Source organism: Aquarana catesbeiana, linkage group LG04 (assembly GCF_042186555.1).
Source record: "Aquarana catesbeiana isolate 2022-GZ linkage group LG04, ASM4218655v1, whole genome shotgun sequence".
Taxonomy (NCBI): Eukaryota; Metazoa; Chordata; class Amphibia; order Anura; family Ranidae; genus Aquarana; species Aquarana catesbeiana.
In genome coordinates, this window is record NC_133327.1 from 611,867,652 (window position 1) to 611,884,542 (window position 16,891).

Genomic DNA, 16,891 nt, shown 5'->3' on the forward strand with positions numbered 1-16,891 from the left:
ATAGCCAAAACAGGAAGTGAGAGAAAATCCCTGCAAATTCAGGGAATTCCTTGGGGACCCCCAGGTCACCAGAACTAGTGTCCCCATTGGAAGATTTCCCCCTAGTACGTTTCTGGGGACAACCCAAAATTTGGGATTTTCTTTTACTTTCACTTTCAATGATAACGGTAAACAGGACAAAAAGAGAGGGTGAATCTCCCTAATTGGGGAACAGAAAGCAATAAAAACAAATCCCTCTCTACTCTATCCAAAAATATTAAAAAAAAGTTTTGCCTTTAGTTGTACTTTAAGACATGAAATGAAAGCAAAATGGCATGGTTTTAAAGCTCAGTGCTGCCTATATATGTGGCAATTTTAAGGCAAATTTTACCACTTTCAGGTTGCCTGAAATTGCAGGAACAACCAAACTTATCCAGGCAACACACCCTAAAAGAGCAGTATGAACAAAGCTTTTTTTTTTTACCATACTTCTCTTCTGGGTCACAAGAGTAAATATACTTTATACTCCTGTGACCCTCAGTCACTTTATAGAGGGCTATTGCCTTATACCAGCTGACGTGACAGAACCATGCCAGGCTCAATATTGTTGAGATCCACTAAACTGCCTTATTGAGAGCTGGCTCCGACTTTCACCACATGTCTAATAGCCAGCAGTGCCCACCCCCTCCGAAGGATAGCACTCCGGTGTGTGCTTTAGGAGCAAAGTGAAGAGCAGTGACTGGCAGTCATCACACTGCTTGTCTCTGACCAAGAACTGAGCTATCAGTGCTCATGTGATCGCTCGGTTCTCAGTGTTAGGGTCAGCTGGGCTGCAGCATCCCACAGATAATCCAACATGGAGGTGAGAATGGATGTTTGCCTAATTCCAAAGCCCCTACTTCTCCTTTAACTGTTTTAATTGTTTCACAGTGTTGATATTAATTGTTGTATCTGTGAAGTTTGTATTGATCTGTTAGTTGTTTTTGCTATGGGAAACTGGTTGAAAGTTTTAAAATTGCTAGAATGTTTCAGTGTCTACGGCCAATATAACTCCTTTGAATTTTATGTGAGGCAGGCTTTGATCCCCTATCACTTAGTTACAAGCGACTGACATTGCTGCAGGAAGCTCTCTGAGCATGTGACAGCTGATGCTTGACAATGAGCTAAACATCTTGTTCTTTCTTCTAAGAGTCAGTTCTCCACACATGATTATTAAAGCCCAACCCCAGGCAAAAATGACATTTAAACAGTGCATTGTGCATCAATTACTTTACTCCTCAGTCTTGATTCCAGACACCTCTTCCTAAGCCATCCTGCAGTGTAATGGACCAAACCACGGTTTTTACTCCCTGAGCCAAGCTAATATCAGACTATGGGGACCAGGCATTTTTACTTGCTTGTTATCTTCTTGTACATAACTTCTTGTACATTGGTCTCCTCACTGCCCCCTGTGAGTCCTCCTGCCTCTGAAGCTAATGAGAGAGGACCCAGCTGTTGAAGCACCACCTCCAGCAGATGTCCACATCATGCAGATGTGTACACCCAAAAAAGGATCCCAGGAAATAAGGAGAACAGAAAGAAGGATTGTCATGTGACTGCGGATTCAGGTAAGTAAAATGGGCATTTGGACAGTTTTATTTCTTCTTGCTAATATCCTGAGTTGGACTTTAAGAATCAACTACGGGATTGGGGGTTTGTAGTGGCATACAAACCAAACTTGAAGAGGAACCAGGAAACTTGGCTTACTGGAAATCCCAATCTCTCAGGATTGAACTAAGTGTGGAAGGACACATACCTCCTAGAATCACAAACACACAAAGGAGAGACCCTGCCTTACTCCATTTAAAATTGAGCAGTTTTGCATGGAGTTTCACTTTAAATACTAAAGATGGCAGTGCATACAATCAATGAGATCATAATAAAGCTGAACTGTTCTTTAACATTTAAATAATTTTAGCTTTGATTAGAGCTTGGAAGAATCAACATGTCCATTAGGTTTCAATGACCCTCACCAAAGATATCCTCTCACTCCCTGTCCCTCTGACATCAGGAAAAGAATGGGGGTAGTAGTTTTCATCAGGACACAGATACAGACATTGATAAAATATTGTCAAACATTTTTTCTACTCCAATACAAATATGTTTTTCTTTGTGTCCTTGCTGGAGATATTTCCCATGATTTCCTGTTCTAAAAACAACCCTTCTATTTGTATCCATAATAAAAAATATAGTTTTGGCTGGAGTTGGACTTTAAAGCATCTAATGTTAAAAACTGAATATTGTTCAATCCATAGTCCAGCTGTTTCCGAAGATGTATTTCATAATTTTCCCACTGGGAAGGGGTGACTAACAGTTCACTGAGTGTGCAGTAAAGATTCACACCACAATGTGTGGATCAGTGGATATGTGTTGACATGCCCTGATGATACAGTATGTGTTGCGTAATTCATTGTTATGTGCATTTCTGTGCTCCTTTTGCTTTTATTTTTTGAAGAGACACCTTTGGGTTCACTTTACTAAAGGCAAATAGACTGTGCACTTTGCAAGTACAGTTTCGCAAATTTTCTCCAGAGCTTAGTGAACGGTGAAGTTCTCCTGATTTCCATCATCCAATCTCATGTGCAAGGAAAAATACTGTGTTTTTTTTTTTTTTCCTTGCATCTGAGGGGATATTCTTTAGCCACATTTACTAAGCTCTGGTGGAAATGAGTGCAACTGCACTTGCAAAGTGCACAATCAATTTGCCTTTATCTAATGCACGGTACAGTGTATTGGAACATGCTACAGTGAAATAAATTGCTGCCTGGCTCATTTTTTCAAGTATGAGTAGCGGCTGAGGAAATGGTTAGAATGCTGCTTAGTTTTTTAGAAAAACTTATAGCACTTTCAGAACCATGGCAATTTTGTTCTTTGTAAGTAAATACAGCTACAAATATACAAATGGTATAAAAATTCAAGGACAATCCAATCAGATCAAATAAAACCTTTGTGCCCAGTTTTTAATAGGTTTTTCATATAAAAATATGACAGAAGGCAATCTGTAATCTCACCAGTTAGAGTCCCATCACGTCCCATAATGCACTTCATTATCCTGAGTATTTGTTCCGCTACTGAAGGAGACATAGATGTTGCATACACTGCACTATGAGAATGGATTCTTAGATATGTCACAAGTTCCTGGTAAAGAAAACATGGGGAGTAGTTTATTAATAGAGTTGTGCTTTATTTTTACAATTCAACTCTTTACAAGAGTGTGAGCAGGCCTCATTCATTACTCCTCATGCTTCGTCAATATTGTAGGTAATTACACTTCAAAGGCTTATAGATATGCAAACCATTGCATATTATTAACAATAAATAAAAGAGTTTTACAATAACCTATCACTGATCTTTGTAGCTACAGGCACTATGGAGCATTCATCCCCAAAGTTCACAGCACATGCACTTGGTTTATTCAAGCCATCCTCTCAGCAGCTCCATTCTCCCTGCTCCCCCTTAGTAATGACTCAGTAACCTTCCAGCCTACTAATCACTATTCTAAACACAGAACAGGTGCTTTGGTAGTGGGGAGCAGGGTGAGCTCAGTTGGTAAATAAAGAAATTGAATAACTTCCGTTTCTATACTGGATACTTTGAGGTTTGATTGAGCCAGAGTGCCTACAGCTATAGACATCACAGAGGGCTTGTTATAAAGCTCATTTATTGGTTCTAAAGAAAATGTGAATACCTGAAAATCTGTTTTTCTCGTACTCACTGTAATTAAGCCCTACCTCCTAGGGTTCTCTTGCGTACAGCACAGATGTTGGTATTTCAGAGCCCAGGCTAGTTATTAGAATAGGATAACACCTCCTTGATCAGGTTATTTAACCCAAATGTAGCTGCGCTAGGTGAAAATCCAAGCTTCCCTAATATTTTTACTGATAAAATAAAACCAGACACAGAATATAGTAAATATAACTCAATACATACGGTACTTTCAATATATTGTGCACTTGTTAATAATCATTAAGTGTCCATCAAATCATATAGTGCTCTGTGCTTCTACTTGTACTCCTATCAAATTCTTCTGTGAAGACAAATCACCCATGTTCCGAAGCCTTTAACAAACCACTTACCGAATCACCATGACCCTACATCACAATATCACACAGTATTTGCAGTATTTCCAGTAGCTCTCTCTCCTCCAAAAAGACCTCCTCTCTCGGCCTCAGATGTTCCCAAGAAAAAGAAAATCTTGCATGGTGTGAAACCCTCACTTTCACTACTAAAGTGTACTTAAAAGAACACATGAATGCTCGCTCACATTAAAATCTGCACAACCTTGCACCAAGAATCAAGTGCTTAATCTCATGCAGCATCAGCACCACTGCTACTGCTGGCCTGCAGCGCAAGACATGCTTCACATACAGATTTACTGTAATGTCACTTCCTGTCTTGTCTACCCCGATGGGGTGCTTTGTTATGCTGTCGTTTTCAGAAGGCTTAACAGGAAATGCTGGCATCACCCGCATCTTATATGCTAAGCTCTTAATCTCTGCTATGCCCCATCTCTTCTACATCAGATCTGCACAGCAATACACCCACAAGCCATATATTACATACAGTGTCTTGAAAAAGTATTCATACCCCTTGAAATTTTTCACATTTTGTCATGTTTCAACCAAAAACGTAAATGTATTTTATTGGGATTTTATGTGATAGACAACACAAAGTGGCACCCAATTGTGAAGTGGAAGGAAAATGATAAATGGTTTTCAAAATGTTTTACAAATAAATATCTGAAAAGTGTGGTGTGCATTTGTATTCAGCCCCCCTGAGTCAATACCTTGTAGAACCACCTTCACTGCAATTACAGCTGTAAGTCTTTTTGGGGATGTCTCTACCGGCTTTGCACATCTAGAGAGTGACATTTTTGCTCATTCTTCTTTGCAAAATAGCTCAAGCTCTGTCAGATTGGATGGAGAGTGTCTGTGAACAGCAATTTTCAAGTCTTGCCACAGATTCTCAATTGGATTTAGGTCTGGACTTTGACTGGGCCATTCCAACACATGAATATGCTTCTTATCACTCTTCTATAAAGGCCAGAGTTGTGGAGTGCACAACTAATAGTTGTCCTGTGGACAGATTCTCCCACCTGAGCTGTGGATCTCTGCAGCTCCTTCAGAGTTACCATGGGCCTCTTGGCTGCTTCTCTGATTAATGCTCTCCTTGCCCGGCCTGTCAGTTTAGGTGGATGACCATGTCTTGGTAGGTTTGCAGTTGTGCCATACGCTTTCCATTTTTGGAGGATGGATTGAACAGTTCTCTATGAGATGTTCAAAGCTTGGGACATTTTTTTATAATCTAACCCTGCTTTAAACGTCTCCACAACTTTATCCATGACCTGTCTGGTGTGTTCCTTGGCCTTCATGATGCTGTTTGTTCATTAAGGCTCTCTAACAAACCTCTGAGGGCTTCACAGAACAGCTGTATTTATACTGAGATTAAAGTACACACAGGTCGACTCTATTTACTAATTAGGTGACTTCTGAAGGCAATTGATTCCACTAGATTTTAGTTAGGGGTATCAGAGTAAAGGGGGCTGAATACAAATGCACACCACATTTTTCAGATATTTATTTATAAAAAATTTGGAAAACCATTTATAATTTTCCTTCCACGTCACAATTATATGCCACTTTGTTTTGGTCTATCACATAAAATCCCAATTAAATACATTTTTGTTTTTGGTTGTAATATGCCAAAATGTGGAAAATTTCAAGGGGTATGAATACTTTTTCAAGACACTGTATGTCTATTATATAACCAAAAAAATATAACTCATATACATAATATCTCAGCACATAAGTGTGCAAACATTATATTAAAAGTGCTAAAAAAATCCATATGATTAATAAAAATAAATATGTTAAAAATAGCAATTTATTGATTCATATAATTGCGCAAAAAAATAGGAATCCAATACACAGTGCAGATCTCCAGCAACTGCTACTCAGACTTCACATTATTTATGAGCTTTCCCCCACCTTCTGGACACACCTCCTCAGGGGTTGGCTGAAGTTCCATAAATTTTCAGGCTGCAGTCTGTCCTTCCTTTCACTATGGTATAGAAATTTCTATAAGATGGGGGAAGTAACAGAGCAGCAGCCTGTGAAGGCAATCCACCTCTGCGCCTCTGATTACAGTGGAGCTCAACTAAATTTGGCCTAGCAGCCTACTCTAAACTAAGAGGGTGCTACACATAAGTAGCTCATGCATTTTTTCCTGTGTCATGAAAGCTGCTGGTAAAACTACATGTCCCATGGGCATTGTGGGCAGATGAGAATGTTTGCAAATATATTATGGCATGGAGGAGGGCTATCAGCAATGACAACGTTGATAGCCTTGCCCACTCCCTATGTCCTCCAATCCAAGCAGCAGCACAGGGTGACAATGCTCTGGTGATTTTACTGCAGAAAAAAAGCAGCATTGTCACCCTATTAGGAAGTAGAAAATCAACAGATCTAGCAGAAACAACATGTGAAAAAACTATGTTACAGGGGGATAGATAGCAATATGTTAAAGACGGGGTCAGAATAACAAAAACTTCTGGGTTAATGCTACTGACAGACTACTGCGTATATGCGTTTGCTTATATCTGTAATTTAACTTAGCTACTTAATTTGTTCATTATTATTAGACTAACATTTTCACTGTAAGGTCAAAAATCATAATAAAGACTGTGGATGGATTCACTCACCCTTTTCCCCGCAATATATCCTCCACTGGCGCTAAAGCTTTTCGTGAATGTTCCCATCAAAACATCAATATCTGCAGGGTCCGTCCCAAAGTATTCTACCACCCCTCTTCCTGTTGCCCCCACTGCCCCGATACTGTGTGCTTCATCCAAATATAAGTAAGCTTTGTATTTCTTCTTCAGTGCCACAATCTCTGGAAGGCGGATAATAGATCCCTCCATACTAGTAAGAAAGAAAATGTAACATTTATCAAAACACGATCTAGTTCTCAGCCAGTATTTGCAAAGATGTTTATTATCCAATAAACACACAGTATATTCAACTTATGTACCTTTCTTTAGGGAAAAATGTAATGTATTTTTAGATGTAAATTAATTGCAAGGGATTTCTCCTATATGAGCAAAGTTTTATAGGGTTAGTTCATCTTTACCAAAAAAGAACTGCTTATGCAGATATAGGGCATCTATAGATAAAAACACACTGTGCAACTTAACCAAAGTTGAATAATGCCCTTGTTATAGATGTAGGCCATTTACTTACCTCCTGAAGCCTTGCCAAAAACTCCCAGAGATGGCATTCCTCATCCTCACTTGCTGCTAGGATGTTGCTAAGGATCTCCCAGCCGTAACTGCTCAACCCCATCACAGAAGCAAATTCTTTCTCCAGTCCACCTGCCCCTTGTATGTGTTCTCTCTCCCCTCTTCTGAGTATCTACATATGAGCTAAGTGATGCAGCAATGGAGGACGTAGTAAATTTCCACATGTTCGAGGGTTTGAGAGCTTGCTCCTATGATGGTGTGATGGTGGGGGTAAACAAGAACAGCTGGGGCATGGTGGGCGGGTCCCTGTGGTGACATGACATCATCAGTATGCCTACGCAGTGCAGCATATCAATCAAGGGGATCAGGGCAGTTTCCCTGTACATAGCAGGACATGACTGCAATTTGAGGAGGAGTTGTCTATTGTGCAGAGTATTGAAATTATGCGCTGAAAGCTTCTAGGACACAGCAGACAGCTTTACTTTTATGGAGGATATCTTTATCACGTCTTACAGCATTAGAAACATGAATAAGGAACAAGGAGCATACAAGTACATATAACACAATAAGAAGGAAAAGGAAAAGAAAGGAGCCTCTAAGTGCAGTATGCAGAATTTATTAAAGTGCACAAAGGGTTAAAAGCACTTACAAGATTGTTGAATGTTAAAAAACATAAAATCAGGAGTCCTCATCTGTGGCATGTGTCCATCCTCGGCACGGTGGTAGAGAGCAGTGTAGAGCCATCCAGCAGTTGTAAAGCGATCTCGTACGTGCTGGAGAGAGGAGGCAGCAGGGAGACCTGTGTAAACTGCTCAAGGTTGATGGCGTCAGTTGGAAGATGGTACTTCCTCTGATTACCATACCATAGAATACATATTATAACACTGCAGTGCTGCCTACTGGTATAGATAGGTATAATGCATATATATGTATAGTTCACAATATAGAAAGCTACTTGCTGTTGCTTCTTCCAACACCCCTTATTCACAGCATGTGCTTTGTCAAATTATATTGAGCTTCTTCTGGAAATAACTATGACGTTCATTCAACAAACGTTTGGTGAGAGTTCATCGGCAGTCATCTCCTCTGACGGGCAGTACTGAATGTCAATAACACCTTGCTCTTGATTGTCCCTCAGTAGGTGATACTTGACATTAATGTGTTTGGTCCTAGGATTGACCCTTTCCGATTGTGTAAGCTTTATACAACCCTGGTTGTCTTCAAAAATGGGAATTGGTTTTGACATGTCTATCCCAACGTCCACAAAAAGTTGACAAATCCATATCGCTTCTTGACAAGCGTGTGCTGCTGCAATGTACTTTGCCTCAGTTGAAGATAGAGCGACTAGACCAACTTATGGTTCCTTCCCGGTACTGGAAGATGAATCCACTTGTGGATTTGCGATCTGTGTAGTCCCCGGCCCAATCAACATCCTAATATCCGATCAGTTTTGAATTGGATGTTGCTGGTAACAGTAACTTCATCTTATATGTTCCTTTGAGGTACTGCATCACTCTTTTTATTGTGTTCCAGTCATGCTGACAGGGAGCTGAGACTTTCCTGCATAGTATGCCCACTGCTGTGGCTATGTCTGGTCTTGTCACAGTGGTAACATATAGCAGCTTACTGATTGCTCTGTGATACGTGTGCCAGAAACCATGAATCAGATTGAGACAGAAGTACAATTAAATCACACTTGTTTAATAATAATAAAAAAAGGTAAACAGAGTAAACGTAGTCAAAACATAGCCAGAGTTCAGGAACCGGAATGAATAGTCAGACAAGCCAAAACGTCAGGGAGCCAGAGATGAGCGTAGTAGAACAGCAAGCAGGATCTGGAGCCAGAAGGAATGTCAGACAAGCAAGTCTTTAACAAGAACACAGGAAAGCGTCTCTAGAGATGTGACCAAGGTGAAAGCTGAGATCATCTGGACTGCATGGCTTAAGTAGGGAGGACTGACGAGCAGGATATCATCAACAGATGAGTCACTGTGGAGAGATAGGAGCTGGCAATTAGACGACAGCTGAGTGGCCAGCTTTGAGAAGGAAGGGCTGAGCCCAGCCCTGAGAGTACCCCCTCCTCAATGACCCCTCCCCATTGGAGGACCACCAGGCTTGAGGGGAAAATGTCTATAGAAATCACGGAGGAGGACAGGGGCATGTATATCCGAGGATGAGACCCAAGAGTGTTCCTCCAGACCATACCCTTTCCAATGCACCAGGTACTGTATGCTCCCACTGAACCTATGGGATTTAACAATGGACTGTACTTCATATTCCTCATGGTTCTCAACCTGTACAGGGAGAGGACAAGGCACCGAGGTGGTAAAGCGGTTGCAGACCAAAGGTTTTAATAAGGAGACATGAAATACATTCGAGATACGCATATTAGAAGGAAGGTCTAATGTGTAAGCCACTGGGTTAATCCTGCAAAGAATACGGAAAGGCCCAATAAACCGAGGTGCGAACTTCAGAGAGGGAACACGAAGTGGAAGGTTGTGAGATGACAGCCAGACCCTGTCCCCAACCTGGTAGGAAGGCGCAGGCAGGCGTCTGCAGTAGCATGGAGTCTGTATCTATCATTAGCATGTCACAAAGCCTCCTGGACTTGTGGCTCCTCTAACGCAGGAATACTCTGAGGAACAAATGAGTCAGGCAAAATGGAAGGTTGGAAACCATAGTTCGCCATAAATGGGGACAATCGGGAAGCAGAATTCAAGGCACTATTGTGAGCAAACTCCACCCACGGTAAGAGGTCTGACCAGTTGTTATGATGGTCAGAAATATAGCAACGTAGGAATTGCTCCAAGGACTGATTGGCTCATTCTGCGGCCCCATTAGACCGCAGGTGATACGCAGAGGAGAAAGCAAGCTAAATTCCCAACTGTGCACAAAAGGCTCGCCAGAACCGGTACACAAACTGACTACCCCTGTCCAAGACAATCACCTTGGGTAGCCCATTTATGCGAAAGATCTCCTGAGCAAAAATCGAAGCCAGTTCCTTAGAAGTGGGCAAGTTCTTAAGTGGAATACAATGGGACATGTTCGAGAACCGGTCAACCACCATAAGGATAACTGTGTTGCTCTGGGAGCTGGGTAACTCCACAATGAAATCCATAGACAGGTAGGTCCAGGGCCTCTCTCCATTGGGCATGGGTTGTAGGAGGCCCACTGGAAGGTGTCGTGGAGTCTTACTCTGAGCATACACAGGAACAGGCAGCTACGAAAGCTGTTACATCAGCATGTAGACTAGGCCACCAGAATTGTTGGGAAATGGCCCAAAAGAGTTGATTCTTCCCAGGGTGGCCAGCAGCCTTGGGAAAATGGTAAGTCTGGAGCACGGCAGTACGGAGACTCTCTGGGACAAAGCAACGTTCACAAGGTTTCTCAGGAGGAGCATGGACCTGAGCAGCAAGAATTTTGTCACTCAAAGTGAGTGCGAACCGCAGCCAGAATACGATCAGGAGGAATCACAGGAACCGCAATCATCTCCATCTTGGAAGTGGAGGAAAATTGTTGTGACAAAGCGTCAGCCCTTACATTCTTAGTACCGGGTAAGAATGAGACAATGTAATTGAAACTAGACAAGAAAAGAGCCCATTGCGCCCTTCTGGGAGAGAGGCATTTAGCCTCAGACAAGAATGTGAGATTCTTATGGTCAGTAAGAATGAGAACCGGCACAGTGGTACCTTCGGGGAGATGTCTCCATTCTTTCAGGGCTAAAATGATTGCTAACAGCTCTCTGTCACCAATCTCTTAATTGCACTCCTCAGGTGACAATTTCTTGGAAAAGTAGCCACAAGGATGCATAGCGCTCTCAGAGGTAGGACGTTGAGACAGAAGGGCGCCAACTCCAGTCTCAGAAGCATCAACCTCAAGGATAAAAGGTAACGTAGGATCAGGATGTGCCAACACATGAGCAGAAACAAAGGCCGCTTTGAGACTCCCAAAGGCCTTAATGGACTCCGGAGAACAACTCTGTTGGTTACCATCCTTTCTGGTCATATCAGTCAGGGGCTTGACCAGAGACGAGACGTTATGGATAAACTTCCAATAACAGTTGGCAAAGCCAAGAAAACGCTACAGAGGACGTAAACCCATGGGCCGGGGCCACTGTAGGACTGCTGAAAGTTTCTCTGGGTCCATCGAAAAACCAGCAGTGGAAATGACATATACCAGGAATTTGACCTGTTCACGATGGAATTCGCACTTCTCCAATTTACCATAGAGATTGTCCTCTCTTAGTTTCTGAACCACACGACAGACATCTGTGTGGTGGCTCTCCAGGGACTTTGAAAATATGAGGATATCATCGAGATAAACCACTACACATAACTGCAACAAATCTTGAAGGACATCATTAATATATTCCTGGAAAACTGCTGGGGCGTTACAAAAGCCAAAAGGCATTGCGAGGTACTCATAATGGCCTGTTCTGGTATTAAATGCAGTTTTCCACTTGTTGCCCTCCTTAATCCTCACAAGATTGTATGCCAATCTCAAATCAAGCTTTGTGAAAACCGTTGCACCCTTGAGAAGGTCGAATAACTCCATGATCAACGGAATTGGATAGGCATTCTTAATTGTGAAACAATTGAGACCCCTATAATCAATACAAGGTCTCAGTTCACCACTCATTTTCTTCACAAAGAAAAAAACAGCACCAGCAGGGGATGAGGATTTGCGGATGAAACCTCTTGAAAGTGCGTCTGCAACATACTCCTTCATGGCCTTATCCTCCAAGACCGACAAAAGGTAAACCTGGCCACGAGGCGGTATGGCACCAGGTTGAAGGTCAATTGCGTAATCATATGACCAGTGTGGAGGCAAACTACCGGCTTGACCTCAAAGACATCGCTAAAATCGTGGTACTCCTCTGGCAGGGAGGAGAGTGAAGAGGTGCACAGGACCTTGGCTACCTTCTGGAAGCATGTCTTACTGCATTATGGCGACCAGGAGAGAACCTTAGCAAGGAGCCAATCAAAAGAGGGGTTGTGCCTCTGTAACCAAGGATAACCAATAACCAGCGGAAACTTAGGTGAGGAAATAACTTGGAATTGGATTATCTCATGGTGAAGAGCTCCTACGGCCATGGACAATGGAACAGTCTCATGAATCACATGGGCAGGCTGTAGAGGTCTCCCGTCAAGAGCCTCAATGGCAAGTGGAGCATCACACAGCTGCAGCGGAGTGCTTTGATACAAAGGCAGCATCAATGAAGAGGCCTGCAGCCCCAGAGTGGATTAGAGCCTGTATCTCGACAGACAACCCAGCCCAAGAAAGGGTAACCAAAATCAGGGGCTTATTCTTCTGGATAACTGGGGACGAAACAACACCACCTAAGAAAAAGCAGCCACAAGGGCCTCATTGTTCCAAGCAACCTCTGCATGGCAAACAAGATCAACCTCTCCAGCTCAGGGGGTATGTCTGGGGCTGCTATCTCATCTTTGATGTTATCCGTGAGAAAAAACAGCCTCGAGGGCCTCATTGTTCCACGCAACCTCTGCTGCCAGAGTACGGAATTCAACGGTGTAATCGGCAACAGTTCTCGTACTATGTTTGATGGACATGAGGCACTTGGCAGCAGAAGCGGAGCATGCGGGAACGTCAAATACCCTTTTTAAAGAAGCCACAAACTCAGGGTAACTCAAGACAACAGGTTTTTACATCTCCCATAGAGGGTTTGCCCAGGCCAAGGCTCTCTCAGAAAGCAAAGATATCACGAAACCTACTTTGCTTCTGTCCGTGGGAAACGCCTGGGGCAGCATCTCAAAGTATATCTCAACCTGGTTGAGAAACTCTCTGCATTGGACTGGATCGCCCCCAAATCAATGGGGAAGCGGAGCGGAACCAGACATACCTCTTCTAGAGGTAATACTTGAAGCCGGTGCCTGCAGAGACTGGAGTAGCAGCAGAGATGGCCTGAAACACAGGTTGTACTGGAGCAGCCACAGTGGGAGATTCCAGGTGAGCCGTGCGACTCAGAAGCGTTTGTAACGCCATGGCAAACTGATCCATGCGATGATCCTGCTCATCCAATCTGGAAAAAATATTACCAACAAGTGGATTGACTGCAATGTAGTCAAAACATAACAGTTCTGAACCGGAACGGATAGTCAGACAAGCCAAAATGTCAGGGAGCCAGAGATGAGCGTAGTAGAACAGCAAGCAGGATCTGGAGCCAGAAGGAATGTCAGCCAAGCAAGTCTTTAACAGGAATATAGAAGAGCGTCTCTAGGGATGTGACCAAGAGAGGCATTTTGCGTTCCACCTCTTATTCTGACTCCTGCACAGGTTCGCTTTGACCAACTTTTTCTTCTGGTTTGCTTGGCATATTCATTTCACAGCTTTCAGGGATCTGTGTTTCTGGTGATGGGCTCTCATCAAAATAAACACTATGATTTATTGTAATTTTGTCAGTTATTGGGTATAGGATTCTGTAACCCTTAGTTTGCTCATTGTAGCCTTCTAGAATGCCCTCCATGGCTCTGTTCTCCAGCTTGGATCGCTTTTCACATGGAATATAGGCATATGCTTTACGTCAAAACACTCTGGTGTGCCCTATGCTAGGCTTTGATCCATGCCACATTTCAAATGGAGTACTTTTAATGTCTTTTGAAGTTAGTCTGTTCTGTTGGTAGGTTGCATTCATGACTGCTTCTCCCCAGTACTTGTGAGGTAGGTTGGCATCCGACAACATGCATCTGACAATTTATATGAGTGCGATTTTCCCTTACTGCTGCACCATTTTGTTCAGGGGTGTATGGTGCGGTTGTCTGGTGTACTATTCCTTGTCTCTTCAGCTATGAGGCCACTTCTTTGCTTATGTATTCTCCCGCATTGTCAGTGCATATTATTTCTGGTTTGCATTGGAATTTGTTGCTAGACATTGGCAACAAACTCTTGAAGTTTCTCTGATGTTTCATTCTTGTGTTTCATTATATAAGTAGTTGTGTACCTGGAATAATCATCAATGAAAGTCAGTAGATATCTGTTCCCGCCTGACATGGGAGTTTTCATTGGATCGCATATGTCACTGTGTATGCAGGGGTTGGGTGGTTTTTCTTTGAGATGCCTGTGGAAGGGGAGCATGTGTGGCTTTTGCTTCAATACAGCACTTGCCTTTCATGAGCACTTTGCAAGGCGCTATTGTCGACTCTTCTGATAAGCCTTTCTTTATAATGTCCTGTAGAGCTTCTGGACTTCTGTGCCCCAGCCGCCTGTGCTATAAGTGAATACATTTGCTGTGTAGGTCATTAGACAGTATTTTGGCTTGCTGGTCTGTGGTGATAAGCATGATCATCCAGTTTTTCTTTTGTGAGGAATTGCTTATTATTGTGAATTGTGCATTCATCACCCTGGAACTTAACCATGAGACCGTTGTTTGCAAGACTTTTCACTGATAGAAGGCTGCCTTCTAGTTCTGGAACATATACCACATTTTTACAAGGATACTCTTTTTGCCTTGTGGTGTAATGCAGTTCAGGAAGCCCAGGCCTTTACCTTCGGATGTGATGCTTTTGCCGTTTGCTAAGAAAACTTTGTCTTTTGCACTGTAATCAATGTTTGTTAAGAAGGTCTCATCGCTGGTCATGTGGCTTGTCGCACCTGAGTCTATGCACCAGCCGCATGGCTTACCGCTCTGTGTCACTTTAAAGGTGCTACTCCATGATGTGTTTGCAGTTTCCTTTGTGGCTGCTTTGACTCTTTCTTTTGTGGATAGCTTTAGTTTTTGCTGCTCATTTTTCAGATAGAACAGTCCTTTTTTAAGTGACCGGTCCTTTTATAGCAAAAACAGGCTCCACTTTCTTTGTTTTGTTTTGTGTCTTTGTACATCTTAAGAGCTTTGTCATCATGGTGTGTATTTTCTTTCCTTCTGTCATATTCATATATTAATTTCCCTTTGACATATTCCAGTGTCAGCTCCTGCTCGGGTCTGGTTTCTAAAGCATTACATAGTTACATAGTTACATAGTTACATAGTTAGTAAGGTTGAATAAAGACACCAGTCCATCCAGTTCAACCTGAGTGAGTGTGTGTCTACAACCCTGACCCTTGTCCCTAACCCTGTACATCGCACACTCACATCAGTCCCTACCCTCAATCCAAGGTCCCCATTTATATACTAGGGCCAATTTTGGACGGAAGCCAATTAACCTACCAGCATGTCTTTGGAGTGTGGGAGGAAACCGGAGTACCCGGAGGAAACCCACGCAGGCACAGGGAGAACATGCAAACTCCAGGCAGGTAGTGTCGTGGTTGGGATTCGAACCAGCGACCCTTTTTACTGCTAGGCGAGAGTGCTAACCACTGCACCACTGTGCCGCCCCTAATAAGAGCAGTATATGTCTCTGGAAGGCTGCAGAGGAGCAGGGCAACAGTACGGTTATCTTTGATGTCCTCTCCAATGGCGCGTAGCTGCTCTATGATTTCTAGCATAGCTATCACTTGGTCACACATATGCCGGCCTTCTTCTAGTCTCATCTCATACAACTTTCTTATTAAAAATAGCTTGCTGTTTAGACTTGAACGCTCATGCAGTTTCTGTAATGAAGTTCACATACCTTTGGCCGTTTTCTCTGTTCTTATGTGGATAAGCTGGTTATCTTCCACTAGTAAGCTTATGGTCACTTTTGCCTGTCTATCATTCCTGTCTCAGTTCTCTGTCTCTCCATTTGTGTATTCAGGACTTACCACAAGTCATCCATTTTCACAAAAGCATTTCCAGTTTAACCTTCCACAGCTGGTAATTGCCATTGTTCAGCTTTGCAATTGCAAACTTCAAATCTGAACTGCTTGCCATCTTTCAGTAGCCTGAATACAGTAGTCACAGACTTGCAGTATCCTCTACAGTGCCTGTCGAGTGCCTGTAGTATCCTCTCACATGCCTGGATGCTGCTGGGTGCTGCTGGGGGTGCCTGGGTTTGCTGGGCCCATAACATATTGTGCAGAGTATTGAAATGATGCGCTGGAAGCTTCTTGGATACAGCAAACGGATTCACTTTTATGGAGGATATCTTTATCATGTCTTACAGCATTAGAAACATGAAACAGGAACAAGGAGCATACAAGTACATATAACACAATAAGGATGGTACTTCCTTTAATTACCATGCCATATAATACATATTATAACACTGTAGTGCCACCTACTGGTATAAATAGGTATAATGCATATATATAGTTGACAATATAGAAAGGTACTTGCTGTTGCTTCTTCCAACACTGTCTAGCTAGAGTGATAACCCTCTATTTACCCCATGGATGTACAAAATAGAGTTTAAACATATGCAGGTTATTGGTAAGCATCTGTGAGTTATTACCAAGAACTTTATTAATTGTTAAGCCAAGCAAGCTATTGATAAGTGCATTTATAAATTATGTTGGCTTAAATAGATTGTAGTATGTTTCTGTGATGGAGTGGTTTATTGGATGTAGGGACTTAGTAACCAAGTTGTAGCTCATATAAGAATTACTTTGAGACACATTTTATTTATTTATTTTTAATGGGGAGAGGGGGTGGGGTTAGTGGAGCAGATGGGTCCATCACAGGCCCCCCGTGGTATGTGTGTGATGGAAAAATCTGGACAGCCGCACTCCGGATTGGAAAAGTGAAAAATAAAATCCTCTTTATTG

At 42.5% G+C, this 16,891-nt stretch overlaps 1 protein-coding gene across 3 annotated transcripts in view; it reads right to left on the reverse strand.

Annotated features, from left to right (window-relative positions):
* Positions 1-16,891, reverse strand: part of LOC141140774 (serine palmitoyltransferase 3-like) — a 129,147-nt gene that overhangs the window by 17,643 nt on the left and 94,613 nt on the right. For all 3 annotated transcript variants that reach the window (XR_012243998.1, XM_073628261.1, XM_073628263.1), the window contains 2 exons: positions 6,719-6,938; positions 3,030-3,156 (listed from right to left, as the gene is read on the reverse strand). Coding sequence is in view for 2 of the 3 variants with exons in the window: in XM_073628261.1 (XP_073484362.1) it covers positions 3,030-3,156; positions 6,719-6,938 (347 nt within the window). In the remaining variant the exon portion in view is untranslated. The remainder of the gene's footprint in view (positions 1-3,029; positions 3,157-6,718; positions 6,939-16,891) is intronic.